This window comes from Electrophorus electricus, chromosome 11 (genome assembly GCF_041902795.1).
Source record: "Electrophorus electricus isolate QZ-2024a chromosome 11, ASM4190279v1, whole genome shotgun sequence".
Taxonomy (NCBI): Eukaryota; Metazoa; Chordata; class Actinopteri; order Gymnotiformes; family Gymnotidae; genus Electrophorus; species Electrophorus electricus.
This window is the reverse complement of record NC_137507.1, coordinates 25,897,501-25,918,193: the sequence shown is the minus strand read 5'-3', so window position 1 is coordinate 25,918,193 and position 20,693 is coordinate 25,897,501. Positions and strand designations below refer to the sequence as shown.

General features: G+C 49.2%; 1 protein-coding gene across 6 annotated transcripts in view; it reads left to right on the top strand.

The window, feature by feature from the left end:
- The window catches only part of LOC113588428 (receptor-type tyrosine-protein phosphatase mu), a 164,263-nt gene that overhangs the window by 103,717 nt on the left and 39,853 nt on the right, over positions 1-20,693 (top strand). For 3 of the 6 annotated variants that reach the window (XM_081722646.1, XM_081722650.1, XM_081722647.1), the window contains exons 12-19: positions 5,749-6,025; positions 8,406-8,442; positions 8,770-8,844; positions 10,001-10,136; positions 13,135-13,164; positions 18,740-18,891; positions 20,175-20,249; positions 20,615-20,641. In XM_081722646.1, the coding sequence (XP_081578772.1) occupies positions 5,749-6,025; positions 8,406-8,442; positions 8,770-8,844; positions 10,001-10,136; positions 13,135-13,164; positions 18,740-18,891; positions 20,175-20,249; positions 20,615-20,641 (809 nt within the window). The remainder of the gene's footprint in view (positions 1-5,748; positions 6,026-8,405; positions 8,443-8,769; positions 8,845-10,000; positions 10,137-13,134; positions 13,165-18,739; positions 18,892-20,174; positions 20,250-20,614; positions 20,642-20,693) is intronic. The other 3 variants (XM_081722649.1, XM_081722648.1, XM_081722651.1) reach the window with 3 other exon arrangements.

Here is a 20,693-nt window from a genome sequence, read left to right as displayed (position 1 = left end):
TTGCATTTTGATACTCAGCAACGGAGGTCTTTAAGACGATGGAGTGATGAACACCCACGTCCAACAGCGTCTCCCAGCCAAGTCAGACGCGGGCGGAACAGCGCAACAGCCGGAGAGGGCAGATAAAACTCAGAATGAACAGAACTCAACACGGAAGGTTAACGAGGGCAATTTGGGAATGTTTCAGATCAGTGAAACACGGAGGTTTTTTTTTGTTTGTTTTTTTTTCCCCTCCACCAGGATCCGTCTGAGAACGAGTCAGTGCAGTTTGGCACAGTCTTGTAATTAGTAATTAGTAATCAGTAAACGTTAACACGCGTTCCCGCACACACAGTTCCCGTGGCTCTAGTTGGCTGTGACAGCTAATCCCTGTTCGTGCAAACGCGCGCGCAGACACTCATGAGCGGACTCTCTCACGCACGCACGCACGCACGCACACGTGCGGTCGGCGGAACACTTGTGACCAGAGGGAGAAGACGGCGCGTGTTGTCCCGGGATTTTTAAGAGGATTACTGATGTGTCTATCGGTCATGTTGTGTTAGTATAATGTTTGGCGCCGTCTCGCCTCCGCTAAAATCACGCTGCCGTGCCTGCCGTGGGTGAAGACCGATTCGGTACGCTCTGCCTTATCGTTCGCGCCAGTCAAACGCTCCTCTCGGTTTTACACCTTCGCCGATCGCTACACGTCAGCCCAGGGCAACAGAGTCAAGACGCTCCAAGCTGATAACTTACACGCATGCGCACACAATCTTGAAGGGTAATTGAGCGTCTGTAGCTATGAAGCAGCAGGCCACAACTCTCATGTTGGATCTGTTTATGCAGTTTCTCTTCTCTCTACAGACCCGGTACTACAGCACAATAATACGTTTTCTGCTAACTTTGATCCTGGGACTACTGAATCACAGTAAAGAACCAGTGTGTGCCTTGCGCTGGTGCCGTTCCTCTGTTCTGAGAGATTTCGGATCACGGTTCCGGAGATGATGATCGCTGCTCGCGTTGTTCGTCTTCCATATTGTTTTTAAAATGCGCCTGTGACAGACAGATGGTTGGGGTGACATGTGGAGTGAGGGATAGCGGTGTGGTGCACTGCTACTCTCAAAATGGCAGCATGTTAAAAACTCCCCAGGGCGCCATACAGCAGTGGGTGTGGAGAGATAGTCAGGGCAGAATGAAGCACCAGGGCTCTGTGGTTCTCAGGAAACCCCTTAAATCAGGCAGACATAGAGGCTGCGGTAGCACTGCCTGCCCGTCTGATCAGCCAGGTGTGCAGTTAGGCCAAACGATTAGCGTTAACACAGGAGAACGAGGGTGATTTAGATGCTTCTCTTCCTACTCTCTCCGTCTCTCTCTCTCTCTCTCTCTCTCTCTCTCTCTCTCCACGTCTCTCAACGTCTCTGCGCTCCCACTCTGACACACAGTAAATCGCTCTCTCAGGTCACTCTCCAGCCCATGTCCACTACATCCCCTGTAATTGGCGGCCATGGCGCTCCGCCGAGTGGAGAGGGCCTAATTGGTGTCAGAGCTGCTCACGGCGAGCGCCTGAGCGCGCCACAGGTGCTGCCCACTTCGCAGGTGCGAGCGTCGCCGAGGGGTCTCCGGCACTGAGGGGGTCCCTTCCGATTCGCTCATGCCATCTTTTTCTTTCCATTCATTTGCCTGCTCCGGCTGTTGTTTTTATTCCCCTCTGTGGACCCCCCACCCCCGCATGGGGATTCTGTCCTGCCTCCATCCCTATGAGAAGCTTCATGGTCCCTGAAAGCGCTTTCGGCTTCCTATGAGGATTAGCTGATGTCAACTAAGATGACGCGTCAAGCTTAATGAATTCAGCCCGAATACATCGCCGTGATTATTTTCCATGTCATCACAGTGCACGTGGGTCTGAGTATTAGATGCGCGTTGATTTCGGTTTATTCGTGTGGTCCCGGTTCTGTTTTCGGCCTCTGTTTTAGGCTGTTTTGGCAGGCAGTGAGGGTTAGAGTGACGTATGGAGCGAGGGAGAGCTGGGGGTTCTGGAGCTATGGTGCCGTCTCCTCACGTGAGCTCAGCATGGGAAGAAAGGCTACTCAGCCCAGCAAACGCCCGTTAATTCCCACAGCTTCCCATTTAGGCATTAATAAAAATTTCCTTGGTAATAGTAAGTTTAACCTCTGGTTTTTGACAGATTATGAAACATAGACTATGCTTGGCTGTATATCTGATAGCGTAGTGTTTTTCTTACAGTTAGTTACGATGTCGGACATAATGTATAATGTATGTCCTAAATTAAATAAACATAAGCTTGAGGAAATGGGGGAAAAAGGCTTTTACTTTGTTTCCACTCCCTGGAAAGTTATTTGCTGAAAGTTTCTAATGCGTGAACTTTTGTTTGTGCAGTCATTTTCGCACATGAACTGCCATGCTGAAACCAGCTAATGCGCAGCGATTCAAGGGAATGGGAGAAGCTATCAGGCTTGTTCGGGTCCGTGCAGCGCTGCACGGACCGGTCGCCACCTGGCTCGCTATTGGTGCGTGCTTCTCAGGTTTTGGTCAGACTCGATCCACGTCGGCTAGAATCTCCGTCATCTGGCTCCTCCCCCAACTGCAGCTACTCTCATTTACCACTAAAGGTGCGGTGCTGCTCATCTCGAACGAGCCTAATCTGATCGGATACTGTGGTGCCATGCCCTCGTTTTATTTCTACGCTCGCACCGTGTCCACAAAAAGAAAGCCCATTTTATTGAATAATTCTAAGTAGCATCAACGCTTTCACAGTTTTCTGTTACTTGGGCAACGCGGCGCGTCGGTCTGGGACTGGATTATACGACGATAACTGATGAAGGAATGCGGCCTCTTCTTCTGCATAAATAAAGAAACAAGTGACAGAGAGAGCAGAGTATGTGGCAGCCATCTTAGATCCTTGGATCTTCATGGCCGTTGGCAGTGTGCGTTTTGCCTGAGAGCTTCACGGGGGGGGAGGGGGTTCATTCTGTGCATACCATTGTAATGGCACACGCCTTCACGATCACATCATAAGTCGAGATGTCGACTGAGACTTCTCAGTTCTTAAAAATATCTATTCTGAAGAACATTAAATACTGAGGTGTGCATTGGAGGCGTTTCCACAGTAACCATGAGGGTAGGGGGATGTTGCTAAACTGCGAGGTGGATATGGGTCCAGGATAATTCCAAAGTGTTTTACACAGACTTTGTGGGGATGTCCATTGTGAAGCCAGGGGAAAACACACGGAGATCAGAAATGGTCCCATGTCTGTGTGCACATATTCCTCTTTTGTCAACAGTATTCAAAGCCCCTTGGCTTCTGAAATGGATATTTTATGTCATGCAAACATGTTTTTTTTGTTTTGTTTTGTTTTTTGAAAATACTTACATTATTGCATAGAACACTTGAGTTATTTGACCCCAAAACTCAAAAAACTCAAAACAATGCCCCGTACATCACAAAATCACAAACGCTGTCTGTCCATGGCATCCTGAAGGTCCCATTGGCTCTGAGAGGTCAGGGCATTGTGGGACTTACAGAGAGAACAGGGCCGTGGTCTCAGTTTGTATGGGGACTAGAGTAGGAGCATCCAACAGAATAAAACCATGTCGTCTTTCAAAACAGGGCTTGATGTATTGATCGCTATAGCAGTGTGCTATGGTAGTCAGTACTCCAGCTGGTCTTAACCGTGCAGGAGGAGGTGTCAGTGGAAATGTCCATGTTTAAAAAAAAAGTTTACTGAATAGAACAGGGCGATGGCGATCAGTAACATGGTTTCCGATGATCTCTGCTACCTCATTAAAACCGCTTGTTCAGAGCTACAGAAAGGACATCTGATAATGTCTCTCTCCCTACTCCCCCTCCACCCACTGCTCCCTCTTGTTTCGCCTCTCATTCATCTGTAATCAGTAAGCCTGCAGTCCTTGTGCTCCCTTCACCCCTGACCTCTAACCTTACAGCAAGACCAGGTGCTAATTAATTTCCTTTTCGCAAACCCGGAGTCTCGGCAGACTGAATATTTCAGCAGTTCTGTCTCCAAACAGGCAGCGCAAGAGCACAGTCGCAGGACTGATCCCAGGTTCATAAACGTGATTCAACACTGGGAGAAGCATGGTAACGGTGTCGGCCATTTATGAGTGCATACAAGTGCGCCGAGTTACCATAGTTTATTCCAGTCACCCTGTGGTGGTGCTTGGACTGTTGGAAGGCTGGTAACATGCTGTAACATAAAGAAACCTCTGGCAAAAAAGGCTTTTCAGCTGAGTCAGATTTTGATTTAATGAGAAAACAGGGAAAAGGGCAGCAGGCGTGCCCAGACCCGCATAAATGTGGAACGCGGTAATTTCATTAACTACAGTGTATTTAGGAGCCTTGCTCTTTACAGCTACAGATAACCTTTTGCTAGCAAGCCCAAACCCAGACTTAATGCAGATTAGCCAGCCCAAAGGGCAGATCGGCATCTGTCAACCTTCGTTCCTCTAGCCGCTAGCCGCTCCGAGCCCTCTGTCTCTGTGCAAGGGGCCGAGGGCAGAAAGCTCAGCAAAATCAACTCTGGATTACTTCAGCTCGAAGACTGCGTGTATACGTCTCAAGTGATCCAATCACATGTGGGCAGCTGACATGCACTAACTACCATACTAGCTACCATAAGCTAGCATGAATGCTCATAGCCAGTGATTAGAGGCGCTTTTAAACCGTGTCCGGCATTAAGTGCAGAATTTTGGGTTATGCCCGTGATGGAGCTGAATAGGCTGTTTACACTAGCATTTACACTAGCGTTTACACTAGCCTTTACACTAGTCTTTACACTAGTGTTTACACTAGCGTTAATCTGCCCATATGCTTCCCCTGAGCACCGGCAAACGTGATCTGAGTAATCGGTTCATAACGCATCTCCAAGACACACTATGCCTTGTACTTAGTACTACAACACCAGTAGTTAATGGGCTCTATTAGCTACCAGAGTCAATACTTTGTCGTCCAGATGTTAACAAGCTCACAGCGGTATTGATTCCAGGGTGTACTACATAAGTCAGACCCTGGTTTATTGTGTTGTGTTTAATAATGAAAGCGCTTTAGAATTCAGTCTAAATGAAATGGACAATCAGTATAATACCACAAGTGCAGTTGTAACTTGGGCTTTCTTGAGCTTTTGTCGGCATGCAGAAGTTGCAGCCTTTTTTTTTTAAACTTCCAAGATCAAAGACCCTTGCAACAGTCAGCAGATGCCACAACACAGCAGATGATCTTCACCATCTGGCAGAGATAGGCGAGGTCTAACCTGCAACGCCGAGGTCTAACCCAGCGCTAGTCTATATGTGCGTATTTTCTTCAGGGAACACCATTCTGAAGCCAGCGCTTTAGAATACTGGACGTGATATGAGGGTCCCCGCTGACGGCAGCAGCTATGATGGAACACACCTGAGATGTCTGCAAGCGTGTAGTGGGTGAAGATGAAAAAGAAGCATGAGTGGAGGCACACTCGGAGAGCGGAGCCACACGTGGCTGGCGTGGCCTGGTTGAATGAGCCTGTAGATTGCGCCAGGCATTGTCTGGGCGAGAGGGGGAGCAGAGGCGAAAATTGAAATGGCCTTCATCCCTTCAAAGAGAAAATAACTTCTCTTGTTGTGCACATATTAATTTACTTAGCTTTTCATTCATTGTGGACCCATGTCACACTTTGTAGTGGCTCTGGGTAGTATTGATTATCTCTCTCTCTCTCTCTCTCTCTGTCTCTCTCTCTCTCTGTCTCTCTTGTTCACACTCAGTGTGTATCAGGTGGTGGTGGAGGAGGAGAGACCCAGGAGGGCACGTGGAGGAGAGGCGGAGATCCTTCGCTGTTACCCTGTCCCGCTCCACTACCACAATGCCACCTCGCTCAACTCCAAGTACTACTTCACGGCAGAGTTCCCCTCCGGGAACATACCCTCCCCCCAGCCTTTCACCGTGGGGGACAACAGAACCTACAGCGGCTTCTGGAACGCCCCGCTACTGCCACACAAAAGCTACAGCATCTACTACCAGGCAGTCAGCTCTGCTAATGGGGTGTGTGCAACACTGGGGCTAGTTTTCACCGGCAACAGATCGGTTGCAACACTCCTGCTAGTTTCGTCTATTACTGGATTGGTTGAGATTCTGGTGCTAGTTTCTTCTGTTATAGGATTGGTTGAGATACTGGTGCTAGTTTCCTCTGTTATAGGATTGGTTGAGATACTGGTGCTAGTTTCTTCTGTTATGGGATTGGTTGAGATTCTGGTGCTAGTTTCCTCTGTTATAGGATTGGTTGAGATACTGGTGCTAGTTTCCTCTGTTAGTGGATTGGTTGAGATACTGGTGCTAGTTTCTTCTGTTATAGGATTGTTTGAGATACTGGTGCTAGTTTCCTCTGTTATAGGATTGGTTGAGATACTGGTGCTAGTTTCCTCTGTTATAGGATTGGTTGAGATACTGGTGCTAGTTTCTTCTGTTATAGGATTGTTTGAGATACTGGTGCTAGTTTCCTCTATTAGTGGATTGGTTGAGATACTGGTGCTAGTTTCCTCTGTTATAGGATTGGTTGAGATTCTGGTGCTAGTTTCTTCTGTTATAGGATTGGTTGAGATACTTGTGCTAGTTTCCTCTGTTATAGGATTGGTTGAGATACTGGTGCTAGTTTCCTCTGTTATAGGATTGGTTGAGATACTGGTGCTAGTTTCCTCTATTAGTGGATTGGTTGAGATACTGGTGCTAGTTTCCTCTGTTATAGGATTGGTTGAGATACTAGTGCTAGTTTCCTCTGTTATAGGATTGGTTGAGATACTGGTGCTAGTTTCCTCTATTAGTGGATTGGTTGAGATACTGGTGCTAGTTTTCTCTGTTATAGGATTGGTTGAGATACTGGTGCTAGTTTCCTCTGTTATAGGATTGGTTGAGATACTGGTGCTAGTTTCCTCCGTTAGTGGATTGTTGCGATACTGGTGCTAGTTTCGCCTGTTAGTGGTTTGGTTGCAACACTCCTGCTAGTTTCCTCTGTAGGCGGATTGCTTGTGACACTGGTGCTAGTTTTCACTGATAGTACAGTGAGTGTCACATAGTTTCCACAGCTAGTTTCAGCAATTGCCTGAGAAAGTGCAGTACTCGCCATGGTTGACACATTTAAACTGAAGGCACCTGCGCACACACGCACACACACACTAGAGGCTTTAGTTGTGTGTGTGTGTGGGAGGGGGGGGTGTGTGTGTGCTGCACACTTGCTGGCCACTTTGGCTCTGTTAGAACTAAAAGCAGAGGACATGAATAACCATGACCAGTTAAGGCTCCCATGCTGGACGCCTTGATCACAGCAGGCTGTTTTAAAAGCCCTAGAAGCGTGGCGTCGAGTGAAAGCTTCACACACTCCGAGCGTGCTTCTCTGAGCTGTGGGGGGGCTGCTCAAAAGGCACTTTGTTCATGACAGCTCAGGCTTCTCCCTTGGAGCGAATGTGTGAGTGACATGGCCACCGTGTACAGCCTGCACCTGCTGAAAAGTGCCCACCCCCCCACCCTGGCCACATTAACCATAGTTCCACTTAATGCATTTCTGCATCTTAGTTTTCCGCTCCCTCTTTATCTCTCTCCTCCTCCTCCTCCTCCTCCTCCGCTCTGCCTCCGTCTGTCTCTCCCTCCTTCTCACCTCCGCTCTCGCCCGAGCTCTTAAGGATGGGAGCTGCCGCTGTTCGGATGGACAGCTCTGACATGGCACACTTTCTTTAAAAGGCCTCTCTGTCTTGGCATCAGTGGGAGGGCTGCAGTTCACTTCCTAATTGACTGAAGACCTGTATTTTCGTGGCCCTGATGCACACCGACTGGCTGCTGAGCCAGACAGTGCACAGCCGCCTATTCAACACCGATAATTAATCAAGCCCACACGCCTAATGTCCTTCTTTTCAGTTAGCGCTGGGGAGGTTAAAAGACTCGAAATGTGCTATTTCTTTGAATAACTTAGAAAATGTTCATGTTTATATTGTAATGAATTATAGCCCATCATGCGAGTCTGGTTGAGCTTAGACAAGGATAAGGGTACACCTTCCGATCCCTTCTTGTTGAATAAACCACAACACACTCAAAAACTTTACAAAACTCTCTTTAAGAGTCAGTAAACAATTGTTTGAAGGGGGCCTGACTGATGAAAAATGACATTTCCAGGATTTTTCCATTTACCTCCAGAACGATTAGAGGTCATAGCTCAGAGCTACAACACTGGTACAGCGCTAACGTTGCTAAGATCTATGGAAGCTTCTCCCAGCTACCACGATGCTTGTTGCGTCCCGTACCAGTGGCACTTCAAGCACATCATTTAACACTATGTTTGGCCATCGTGGTTGGGGAGAACCAAAGCACCACTCAGGTCCCAGACTGGAAATCATTCGACGATGGCCGACTGACGGCTCTCTGTTTTACTTTGCAGGAGACCAAAATAGACTGTGTGCGCGTGGCCACCAAAGGTAAGCTTCCTGTGTTTCACTAGTAGTGTGCTGTTTCCCTGGCACTATGGCTTATTATGTGCACTAATATAATACTTGGTTGATTATGACTAATTTTTTAATGCCTGTGATTCCAGTGAAAATAATTCTGTTCTTTCCTAATGTGTTACTAGCGTGGGGGTTTCAGCTGCTTACGCACTCTTGTGCTGTGAGCCCCTTCTCTCTCTCACACGGCTCTTTTCTCTAGTTCTCTTTTTTTCTTGTGTATTTCATTCTTCTTTCCTGAACTTTTTTCTGCATTTATATTGTTTATTCCCTCTTCATTGACTCTCTCTCTCTCTCTCTCAGCCGCTATCCTCGTGACGCAGCTTACTACCCCCTACATCCGTATCGTCCCGGCTGCAGGCGACAGCCAACTAACAGGTCAGACGCTCACCCCGCAACGACTGTCTCCTGCCATCCGCTGCCATTACTTCCGCCATCGCAGCCCGTCTGGGAGAGCGAGCGTGCGTGCGCTCGGGGGGGCTATAGCCCTACAAACATGCAAACACATGGACCCCTACCATGGATACTCCATGTGACAGTGTCCAACGTTCACAGACAGACAGTTCACATGCATCCCTAAACACATTGCTCATATCTGATATGCTTGTTACAACACATCTCTGTGCACACACACACGCATGCACGCACACACACTCGCGCACACACACACACACACACACACACACGCATGCACGCACACACACACGCATGCACGCACGCACACACTCACACACACCCACACACACACACACTCACACACAGACACACACACTCACGCATGCACGCACACACACACACACACTCACACACACACACACACACACTCACACACACACACACACTCACACTCACGCATGCACGCACACACACACACACACACACACACACACACACACACACACTCAGTACCATTCACTGGCTGGAGAAGAGTGTGTAAGAAGTTTCAGTAAGAGACCACGCACATACTTTTCCTATTTCTCCCATTTGTTATCCCAAACTCATATCACAGGAAACCACTCTATTCTTAGGTGGCAAAGCTGACATAGTTTCACATTACAGTGTAAACACACACACACACACACACACACACACACCCTTCGGAAGCTGTGGTATCTGTGGGAGAGGAGCGGCAGTGCTGGACCTTTCGTATATTGCTTCCCTGAGGCGATATCTCTCCCCAGCAGTCATTGAGGGACATATAGCTCCCACATTATCAGGCCTGTACGGCATGACGGCTCCTCAAAATAAACAATCCAAAAGTCTCTGCGGAAGTCAAGGTTAAAGTTAGAATATCTTCCACGCTTTACTAGACTGATGTCAGTACTGCACTGTATTAGAGCAAGCCATGTAGGCATGTTCACGTGTCTGCTCTGAAAGACTACGTCCTCGGTACTTTTCTCATACTCAGAACCTTTCACTGACAAATGGAATTAAACTCAAACCGACAAGACCACCTCAGTTTTCAGTCTGTTTCTTTTTCCTAATTCCCGCTAAGTTGTGAGACATTTCATCTTAGACCCTTGACCTTTTTTAGGAGCGGCAACGCACAAACCAAACGCGGTGGAGCCAGAGAAGCAGACGGACCACACAGTGAAGATCGCCGGCGTCATCGCTGGCGTTCTCCTGTTCGTCATCATCTTCCTTGGCGTGGTTCTCCTCATGAAGAAACGGTAAGTACCAAGACACACACACACACACACGCCTTGCATTACTTCTCTTCAAATGTATTAGGTGAACTAATAATCGCAGCAAATAGTTATCCTAATATTTAAGACAAGGTTTGGCTTCACCAGCTCATAGACCTGTAGGGATGAGCCCTCCTCTGAGAGTGGGGTTCGAGCCACAGTCGTACCACACACCATCTCTGTAATATATGCCCGCGCCAGCCAGAAACACCCCCCCCAACAAGGGAGTGCTCTGGGTGGGCCTACAACGAAGGAGTAGGCCAGGTTGGAACTGGGAGGTGTTGCCTACAGCGCAGAGTGGCAGGTCTAGCGTGCACGGGAAGGAAGTGCTGCACTTTTTCCTGTATTTATTGTTTAGAGGCCCTTTTATCACGACTGGTTTTTAAGTGACGCGACATTTAAATGTTACATTATCATACATTGCTTCTTCATAAATAATGCTGATTTTGCACTTAATATGTGTACAAGCGTACTTCCCAAATGTAGAAAGTATGATTTTGGCCTATCTATATTAGACCTTGGAAACTTCCCTCTCCAGCACAGAGGGGCTCCACTTTTCCACCTTCCTCTGTAGCATGGATTTAGGAACAACCACCACTTTTCCATATTGTTCATAATGTCATAGGAGTACACTGGAACAACAACAACAAAAAAAAACTAAAAAAAATGGATTCAGCATGCAAATATATACAATGAACAGGTGTTTTATTCAGGATGTAAAATCCTGGTTGACTAGATTTCTCTCCCAGTTTCTTTTTGACCCCTCTGTTCTGTTGCATGTTGGTCTGATGTTGAATAATTAATCTAAAAATGTGGACAAGTCTTAATTAGAATGGTTTTATAGCAGCGATATGTACAGATGTCATTGTAATTTAATGCAGGGAGGGAGAGAGAGAGAGAGGTTTTAAGAGAAAGCACACAGAGCGAGAGAGAGGAGAGAGTGAGAGAGAGAGAGAGAGAGAGAGGGAGGGAGAGAGGGAGGGAGAGAGAGAGAGAGAGAGAGAGGGAGAGAGAGAGAGAGAGAGGGAGGGAGAGAGAGAGAGAGAGAGAGAGAGAGAGAGAAAGAGAGAGAGAGAGGGAGGGAGAGAGAGAGAGAGAGAGAGGAGGAGAGAGAGAGAAGAGAGAGAGAGAGAGAGAGAGAGAGAGGGAGAGAGAGAGAGGTTTTAAGAGAAAGCACACATACACACAGCGAGAGAGAGAGAGAGTGAGAGAGAGAGAGAGAGAGAGAGAGAGAGAGGAGAGAGTGAGAGAGAGAGAGAGAGAGAGAGAGAGAGAGAGCAAAACAGAGAGAAAAAGGAGATGAGAGAGACATGTAATGAAAGCTAGGAAGCTGTGGAGTGATAGGTTAGCTGCAGGCTAGTTTACATTAGCCCAGCCTGATGCAGCCTTCCATCAGGATCCAGGGGCCCCCTGAGTGAGGCTAAGCAAATATTCCACTCCTGCTTCACCCCCTCCCCACACACACACACACCCCCACGCTCTTCCGTGCGTTTGTTGTAGATTAGGGAGCGTCTCTCAGGCAGTCCTCGGTAAAGGCAGTCAGCAATGGGAGGTAGCTGAGCGTGAAAGCGCCGCAGGGTAAACAGCCGTGCCCCGTTACAGTAAGCCGGCCCGCGGGGACCCCGCCGCGTTCCCTTATCTCGCCGGCACCTCTCACGCACCTCGCAGCAAACTCCTCTTTTCCCACCGCGCAGGTCCAATCCGAAATCGCACCTCGTCACATTCGTGCCGTGGAAACGGCAAACAGTATACTGGAAGTCGTTGGAAGTTTCCAAAGCAGGAACTCTGGGTAAAGCCTGAGCGAGGGGGCGCAGGCCGCGATCACTACACGCGCAGTCACTTTAATTGAATCCCCTTCGATAATACCTTAATCAAAGGAAGCGGCGCGGCTGAATACGCCGGATCAATTAGCCGGATTAGATTAGAAATGGAAGCGTGGCCGGACATGTTAATCCTCGTGTTAAATCTAACCTCTCAGTTCCTTGGATCCTGCCATTCAGAAAAAGGGTTTGACTGGAGCATTGCTGATGAAATACAATATATCCCTTAAATACTGATTTACCCGTTCAAGGGAGAAGACGCGGTCAGTAAGACCTGTCTCTGTAACCTCGTTAGCCCTGTCGCATGAGGTAGCCTGTCCAACTCCTCCTGCGTACGTTCCGTTTTCCCCGTCCACGCCTGAGTGGGACTGATTGAATGGCACAGGATTACGTGACGAGACCCTGTACACAAAAGGTCCTTTTGATTATTATAAGCAGCGAAGTGAAGCAATATAGGTCACACTTAAGTAAAGCTTATTGTGGAAACACCTTCTGTTGTTCCCATAAAAGGCACGTTAAATATGGCCCAACAATAACAGTTTTCTCCACGCCTTTTTTCAGTGACCAAAGGAAATTTCACGTTTCCAGTGGCATTTCTCTTACTCGGTGTTAGTTTGTCACTTTGTCACTAAAGCCCTGCGTGCATCCTGCCGGCAGTTCTGGCCAATGAACAGCAAGCTTGCCCAAAACGCCATTACCATCGTTACATCTGATTGGTTAGAAAAGCCGGGCATCCCGGGTGGAACTGAGGCTTAGCAGAAGGCTTGCTCGATCCCGCTGTATTGTTGTCCCGTGACGGTCAAGACGCCTTGGTTATCCCACAGCCTGGCCCTGCTCCGACTGACCCCCCACCCCCCTGTAGAAACGCCCCGCCTACGTAGCACGGGCTGGTGTTCACGTTACCGGTTAATGGTAACCGCTAACTAGCTTCAGCGAGCACCAATCCCCCCCTCTCGGTAAACGCCTTACCTCCCACAACCGCCAGACCAAGCCCCCCTCTCTCTCTCTCTATCTCTCTCTCACTCTCTCTCTCTCACACACACATATGCCACCATGTCTGCTTTTGTTCATCTCTTTTTCAAACATTAATATTTTTTACTTTTTCTTGCCTTTCATTCCATCTCTATCCACTGCTTAACCCCTCCCACTTCCTCACTGGGCAGAAGAACCTATCACTCCTACACTTATTACCTGTAAGTAAACACCTTTGTACAACGTCGGTGCATTTGCTCTGTCCAGCCGGACTTGCAAGCTCTCCCCTGCATGACTAGAGCTAGCGCTCCTTCTCCAGACAGGCATTTTAAAACTCAAATTATGAGGGACAAGGTGGGGGTGGCCTCACAGCCCCTCGGAATAAGCAAAGTACGAATTTGTTTGCAATTCCAATTCTCCATTGGAGATAAGGTGGCAGGAGCTTGACTGTCGTAAAGCGGCTTCACACAAAGAAAGAAATCAATCAATATTACTAATGCGATTTTCAAAATCTAACATTGTCTGAATGATTTTTTATCATTTGGTTTGCCAGAGCCTAAAACTGAAATGCCTGTCTTCTCACGATCGATGGCTCTGCTCCGAAGGTGGTGCCCCACTAATTCCTTCCCATTGCCTCCGTCCGTCCCAGTGAGGAAGCTGACGCGAACCCTTTTGCTCTGGCTGTGAAACACTGGCATGAAATCCACGGCGTTATTCCCCTTTTCCCGGGAAATAGCCACCTTCCCAAGCCTCTCTGTCAGTCATCACAGGCATGGGAAAAGCGGCGTTCCCGAACCGGGAATGAACCCTTCATCACATTCCAGACCCTGGCATCCTCATCTTCATCTCTGATTGTTCTCTTTTTTTATCAACTGGGTAATAATCAGATATTTCTCCATTGCTTTCTTGTTTGCGTTTAGTTCCCTGCATGGTCTGTGTTACATGCATGCTAAATGGATTGGACGGGTGTGAGGAGGCTGCTTTTGTTTTTGACCCATTGTCTAACTTTATGGTTGGCGAATGGTTGCAGTCTGTCGTTTTCCACGCGGGCCGCGCGACGAGCGACACGAGTGCTCGCCGACGCTCGGCGCGAGTGGAAAGCGGCCAGCTGGAGGTTTTACGGAGTCACGCGTGCTGGCCAAACCGGCACCTCGCCCTTTGACCCCCGCGCATCCCTCCTCCCAGGGTGGCGAGCGAGCCCGGCGTGGCGGGGCTCGCTCGCCCAGGCTGGCGCTGCGTGAGACTGACGCGCGTTGCGCTCGGGAAGGCCAGGGACTGCTGGGTAATGCGCAGTTAGCAACCGTTGCCGTGGGGCGGAGCTAGAGGCCCGTGGCAGCGTGAGACTGTGGGGCGGGGTTAGAGGCCGGTGGCAACGAGAGAGTTTGTCGCTTCATCAATAAGTCTGTCAGGCGGTATGTGTGTGTAGGGAGGCCAACACTGGGGAGAGTGTGTGAAATACTTACAGTCTGGGATCAGGAGACAGCAAGACTCATGAATTAGAATACTGTTCAGCAAAGTCAAGGCCAGACTAGGGTCAGAGGGAGGAGAGCAAGCTAAAAGAAAATGCATGAGGAAAGGAAAGATAGAGAGATACACATCAGCCACCCCAGCCTGGCCAAGCCCGGTCTTGTCCACTCGAATAATGCCGGCGCACCTCGGTGTGCGCGGGGCCGTGTGCGGAGGGATGTGTGGTGTGTTTAGCAGACGCTCGCCTCAGCGTGAATGCCATCATTAAGCACGCACGTCTCGGCACAGAGTCGTAACACGCGCCGCGCTAATTGGAACAAGCCAAGCGCATTTGTTTCGCTGACAGCCCGAGCGCACTGATGACAGGGGGGCGTATTAGTAGAAGAGAGGGAGAGGGAAAGAGGGATAGACGGAGGAATATCGAGCGCCCCCTCCGCTCCGGTCGCAGCTGTCTGTGACCTGGCCGTCCTCCCTGCCTCTCAGCACCTCGCGCCGACTAACGACCTCTCTGACCCTAAACACACACACACACACACACACACACACACACACACACACACACACACCCTGTCATTAGAGGAGGGTGTAATGAAACCTAGCAGAAGTGTAGCGGAAATCAGCCCGGGAGAGCGCAGAAGAGAGGAGACGACACGAGAGGTTGAACGAGGGAAGAGAGAGAGAGAAAGAGAGAGAGAAAGAGAGAGAGAGAGAGAGAGAGAGAGAGAGAGGAGTGGGTGGGTAAATGACAGATGCTGGAGAGAAAGCGAGAGGCAGCCAGTGGTGGAACGGAAGAAAAAAGCAACGAGAGACAGGAAAAGAGCAGTTAGAGGATAGAGAGAGGGAGAAATGAGAGAGGGAAGAGAGTGAGAAGGAGAAAAGAGAGCAAGGGGAGAGAGAGAGAGAGAGAGAGAGAGAGAGAGAGCCCTAACCAAGTGTGAACTTCCTTTACCATAGTAAATGGAATTAGGCAGCTGTGAAGGAACAAGCCCAGCGATTGACTATGAAAGAGAGATAACTCTCATTCCTTCACTCTCATCCCCTCCCCCTCGCTTTCTCTCTCGCTCTGTCACCCCCCCCCCCCCCCGCTCAGGTGAATAAAGATATCGTGAAGCTTGTGGCTGGCCGCCCTCTGAGCCGCCCCAGGGCTCAGGCTTTGTGCAGCTGCGGCTGTCTCTTGGCGGGGGCGCTGCACCGGGACCACGCCTTCACGCTCTCATACACTTCCCCTTTAGAAACTGGCTCCTAGTTTTGACTCCCAGTTCTCCATCCAAATCACATCACAGCTCTGGCTCCAAAATTCGCACACGTGTGTGTGTGTGTGTGTGTGTGTGTGTGTGTGCCTGCGTGTGTGTTCGTCATGACATCTGCTAGTTCAAGATGGAGTCATTTTGTGTATCTGAAATCTCCTGATATACAGATATCAACTGAACCTATCGGACAGGACAGTTCCGCACGTACGTTGTTTGGAATGCTGATAAAAGTCTGGCTGGTCATTACAATCTGGTTCTGTGGACAAGCCTTTGACCGCTAACTCAAAGTGTCTGCCGCCTTTGAGGCCGTGTTTTACTCTCTGTCGGGTCTGGCTCCTCCAAGCCTCTCGCTCACCCCCCCCCAGCACGCTACCCACAACACCCCACTGTTCCCCAGGTCCGTGCGGCTGTAATGACTTGTTTTCAGTCCCGCATACGACACCAACACCTTCGGTACCCACAAATATAATCGACACGCTGTAGCCTACAGTACCCACGAGGCTGTTTGTTTCCTGCCGGAGCGTGGGCCGTGTGTAGCGAGGGCGGGGGGTGATGTCAGGTGGACACCGAGCCACGTCCTGACTGGGGCAGAGGTGCTGGTGAACAATGCACTTGGCTTTTGTCCGTAGAGGGCTAAAACGTATGAGAGAGTCGAGGCGCTCCGAGTGCTCTCTGACCCGCCACTCAACTTTTGGTGTGTTTGTAATCCTGAGACTGAGTAAAGACACTGACATACAACAGTGGAATTCAGGCAATCGGAGGACGCTTAGATTTTTATCTGTGCCGAAATTAAGGTCATTAATGCGCTCCTGCCCAATTAAAACGGACTGTGCGTAAATATTGCTGTAGATGCAGAGATGTATGGAGAGAATTAGGACTAATTTGCCTTCCTAGGAAACAGTTCTGCAGACAGCACGTGGAGCATCTGGATTTGAACCCCAGGGATGGGGCCACCAATTTCTTAGTACTTTTAATGAGCTGAAGCATTAACCCATATATACAGTATATGAACACTCCCTCGCCCTCTCTCTCTCTCTCAAACACACACACACACACTGCTTACACTCAAGGCCTGTGGTAATGAAGTGTGCTGTGTAGTGTCACTTGGAGGCTCAGCTCCGTACAAATGAACTGAGGATGGGAGAATGATTCATTTTGCGAGCAGCACCCGGAGAGAGAGCCACAGACAGAACAGCCGCCCCGTGGAACACCCCCCCCCACTGCTGAGCAAACAACAGCAGATCTCAGTGCACCCTGCTGAACACCCCCACATCTCGATCTCATTTACCACACACACACACACACACACACACACACACGAAGTGAGAGAGGAGCAGAGAGACTTGGTGGGGGGGGGATTGATGACATGAGTTTTGTTTTTATCAAGGGCAAACCAATCAGTGATTCAGTGATCAGTTACAGCACCTTATGAGTAACCTCACCCCCACCTTCTCAGTGTCTCTCTGAACTCTTCTACACTGAAGAACTTACTTTCTGTCCTCTGTGTGTGAAATTACAGAGCATTGCTCACTGTGTGTGTGCGGTGCATGCATGCGGGGTGTGTGTGTGTGTATGTGGTGCATACGTGCGGGGTGTGTGTGTGTGTGTGTGTGTGTGTGTGTGTGTGTGGTGCATACGTGCGGGGTGTGTGTGTGTGTGTGTGTGTGCGCGCGCGCATGTATGGGGTGTGGGGTGGGCATGTGTGTGTGTGTGTGCGCGCGTGCATGCGTGAGTGTGCTGCCTGTGTGGGGTATGTGTGTTGCATGTGGTGTGCGTGTTCATTCTTCACACTCTCCGTTGCGGCAGCTGTTCCGTGCAGCGCTGTCAGAGCAGGGCCGTGGGCACTAAGTGTCTCCATACAGCGCTAAGCAGAATAAACAAGAAGAACGAAGGAGGGCACCTCGACCCCCCCAGGAGGTCCCCATCAGCCGCGGCCAAAGACCGCCAGTCTGGGTCACCAGCCTTTTCACCTCCTCTTCCGCCAGTTCCTTCTCCGCCCGTCCTGACGCAGCCGAGTTCAGCTGTAGTAAGATGTGAGAGGAGTAACTGTTTTCGTACACCAGACGGAGCCAGAATGGCAGCTCCTCATCGTTCATCCGCCGTATCTGATCCAGCAATGCACAGCACACTGCCCCAGCGCTGTCTCAGCGTTTAATGGGCTGTGCGGTCTGTGGAAACTTCCAGCATCTCACTGTGGGTTTTAGCGCGATTCTCCCCAGGGCTCCCCATATCACGTTACGATCTCCTCCCGACGGATGTGTGTTCCAGACCTCGTAGCCTCAGGCGTGGGGCCCCTCCCCTCCCCTAATCTCGCTCTCTCAGATTGGCCGGGTAATTTTACCTCATTTGCATTTTCTTGTGTACTGGAACCACTGGAAAACAAAGGCTGGCCAAATGAATTAGCGTCTGATAGATATAGATCCACCACAGCACAATTCGATTAGGAGTCCCTCCTCCTCCTCCCAGCGAAGGCTGCTTGGCTTAGTTTACCTGATACGCTCATTATTCTATTCATTCCCCACGTCTCAAAGTCAGCAATATGATTATGAGATACTCTACAGGCTAAAACTAGGGATTCTGAAAGAGTGTTATTATAATTACTAAGAGCTGGCTTCCCAGAAGGGTCTTGGTAGGGCATTGATTATAATTATATCAGAATTTAATTGTGACTGTTCCCTCTCCAGCTCAATCAAGCTGGGATCATTATGTCTTCTATTTTTGATTAGCCTAACGTCGATTTGTATTTTTGATTAGAGTTCAAATATTCATTTTCCCTTTCTTCTATACCTGTGAGCACTAACTATGCTTTAATATAGTTTGGATGCTTGTTATTACATTTTGATTTTACTGTCACATTTTTTATTTTAGGTCACAAAGCATTTTTAACTATTTTAGCCATCTTAGTTTTGGGTAGTAATGCCAAAGCACATTTAGGAAAGGGGGTGAAAAAAAAGCTAAAACTATTCCAGTATCCGAAACTAGGTTCAGTCTACGTATGTAAAAGGGGTCAGACGTAGCGAGGCCACGTGGTGAAGCAGCGTGCGACACCTGTTCCATCGCGTCTCTTTGTCTCCCAAAGGAAACTCGCCAAGAAGCGCAAGGAGACCCTGAGCAGCACGAGGCAGGAGATGACGGTAATGGTGAACTCCATGGACAAGAGCTACACGGAGCAAGGCACCAACTGCGACGAGGCGCTCTCCTTCATGGACACGCACAACCTCAACGGCCGCTGTGAGTCACCCCGGCCGCCCCTGCGCCGGAGGACAGCGTGTTCTCTGTGCCGCATTAGGTCTGCCGCCTGGCGTGTCACCGCAGCGCGTGTTACTCAGGGCTGAATTAATTATGGGTGGGTGTGTGCGCACATGTGCGTGCGCATGTGCCTAGCAAACACTTCTTCAACACTGTTAATTTAGCAATGTGGATTTGCCTGCGAAGCAATATTAAAAATGTAGGAGCTACTACTTTAGCATACCCTCCCCCCAAAAGAAAAAAAAAACAAGTCTCATCTTGGCCAAATCTGTTTTCTGTTTTGGATCTCCAGCCCTGTGTTTATATTGTTGTCCTTGACCCCCTGTGACCGAGCCCTCCTTCCTGCTTAAGGAGACACCAGCTGTCCTGCCCAACCAGTATCTGAGGACACTAAGATAATCTCATCCTGCTAATCTCAGCACGCTAATCTCGGCTCGCTCCGTAACGCAGGGTCGCTCAGCTCCAGTCGCAGATGGCCTGCAGTCCTGCAGCCTCTGGTGATGTCCCTGCTTCCGACATCAACCTGGCAATTAACTGAAGTGGGTCTGCCCGAGCAGTGCTGGACGTCAGCCCTCCAGGACCAGAACGCCCACATGCCCACCCATATGCTCATTTGAGTCTCACTTTCACACATACACACACACACACACACACACGCACACACACCTCAGCCCACCCCTCCGGGTCCCAAATGCATTAATAATAATAATAATAATAATAATAATAATAATAATACATGGTATTTATATAGCGCTTTTCAAGGATCCAAAGGTGGTTACAATAGTCAGTATATAAGAAACTACACTGGTTTAAAAAAAAAAAAGATCCCACACAGACCTACAGGGGGAGAGCAGGCGACTCACCCCTGACCCTCTCAGGTGTGTCCTCGGATGGCCGTTTGTGAGGCAGCTCAAGGCAGCCCTGACCGATCTGCTGTCATGAGCGGTGACTTAGTGCAGGGGGTTAAGCATCACTAACAGAAACACCTGCTGTGTTGGCAGGCCAGAACCAGGCCAGAACCAGGCCTGGGCCAGGCCTGGGCCAGGCTAGCATGGCCGATAGGCTGCTGGAAGCTGGACCTACTGGTCTAGACTGCTGTTGGTCCATATATATTGTGCAGCAAGAAGAGAAATTACAGAAATACTCCAAAATTATGTTCCGCGTGGCTTGGCATTATACTAACTGACCTCCTCCAGCTTCTGTTCACTTTAACCCATGTTAGCGACCTCCGTTTCAAAATATGCTGTGTGTGTGTTATCCTGTAGCTGGATCCTCTCCGTGTTCTCTCACCATGAAGACAAACACACTGAGCACGGCCCTGCCCAACTCCTATTACCCAGGTAACACTGCGACTGCTGTCTGTCCCAGCTGCACTTCCGCTTCTCCTGTACTTCTAAGCTTTAATCTGTGAAAGGTTCATGAAGGGGGCACTGTCTAAAAGCCCACTACCTTACCACCGCAACAACTGACCAGTGTGCGACTTTCTAATGTCAGTGAATCAGTGTCATCTCCAAATATGACTTTCTGTTTGTTGGCCACAGGCTTCTCCCCCATTCCCTCCCACCCACTCACCCACTCACTCACTCACTCACTCACCCACTGGTTGTTCTTTTCTTTTTCTCAGACTGGAGATGATTCATCATTGTAACTGTGTTTTCTTATCTTTCCTCCTTCTCCCTGACCTGCTGACCTCTGCTTCCACCAGACCCCTTTGTACCCACTGCTATCTTAGGTGAGAGCAACCTTCTCTTTATTCTTCTCGTACCACTGCTAGCCTAGCTTCA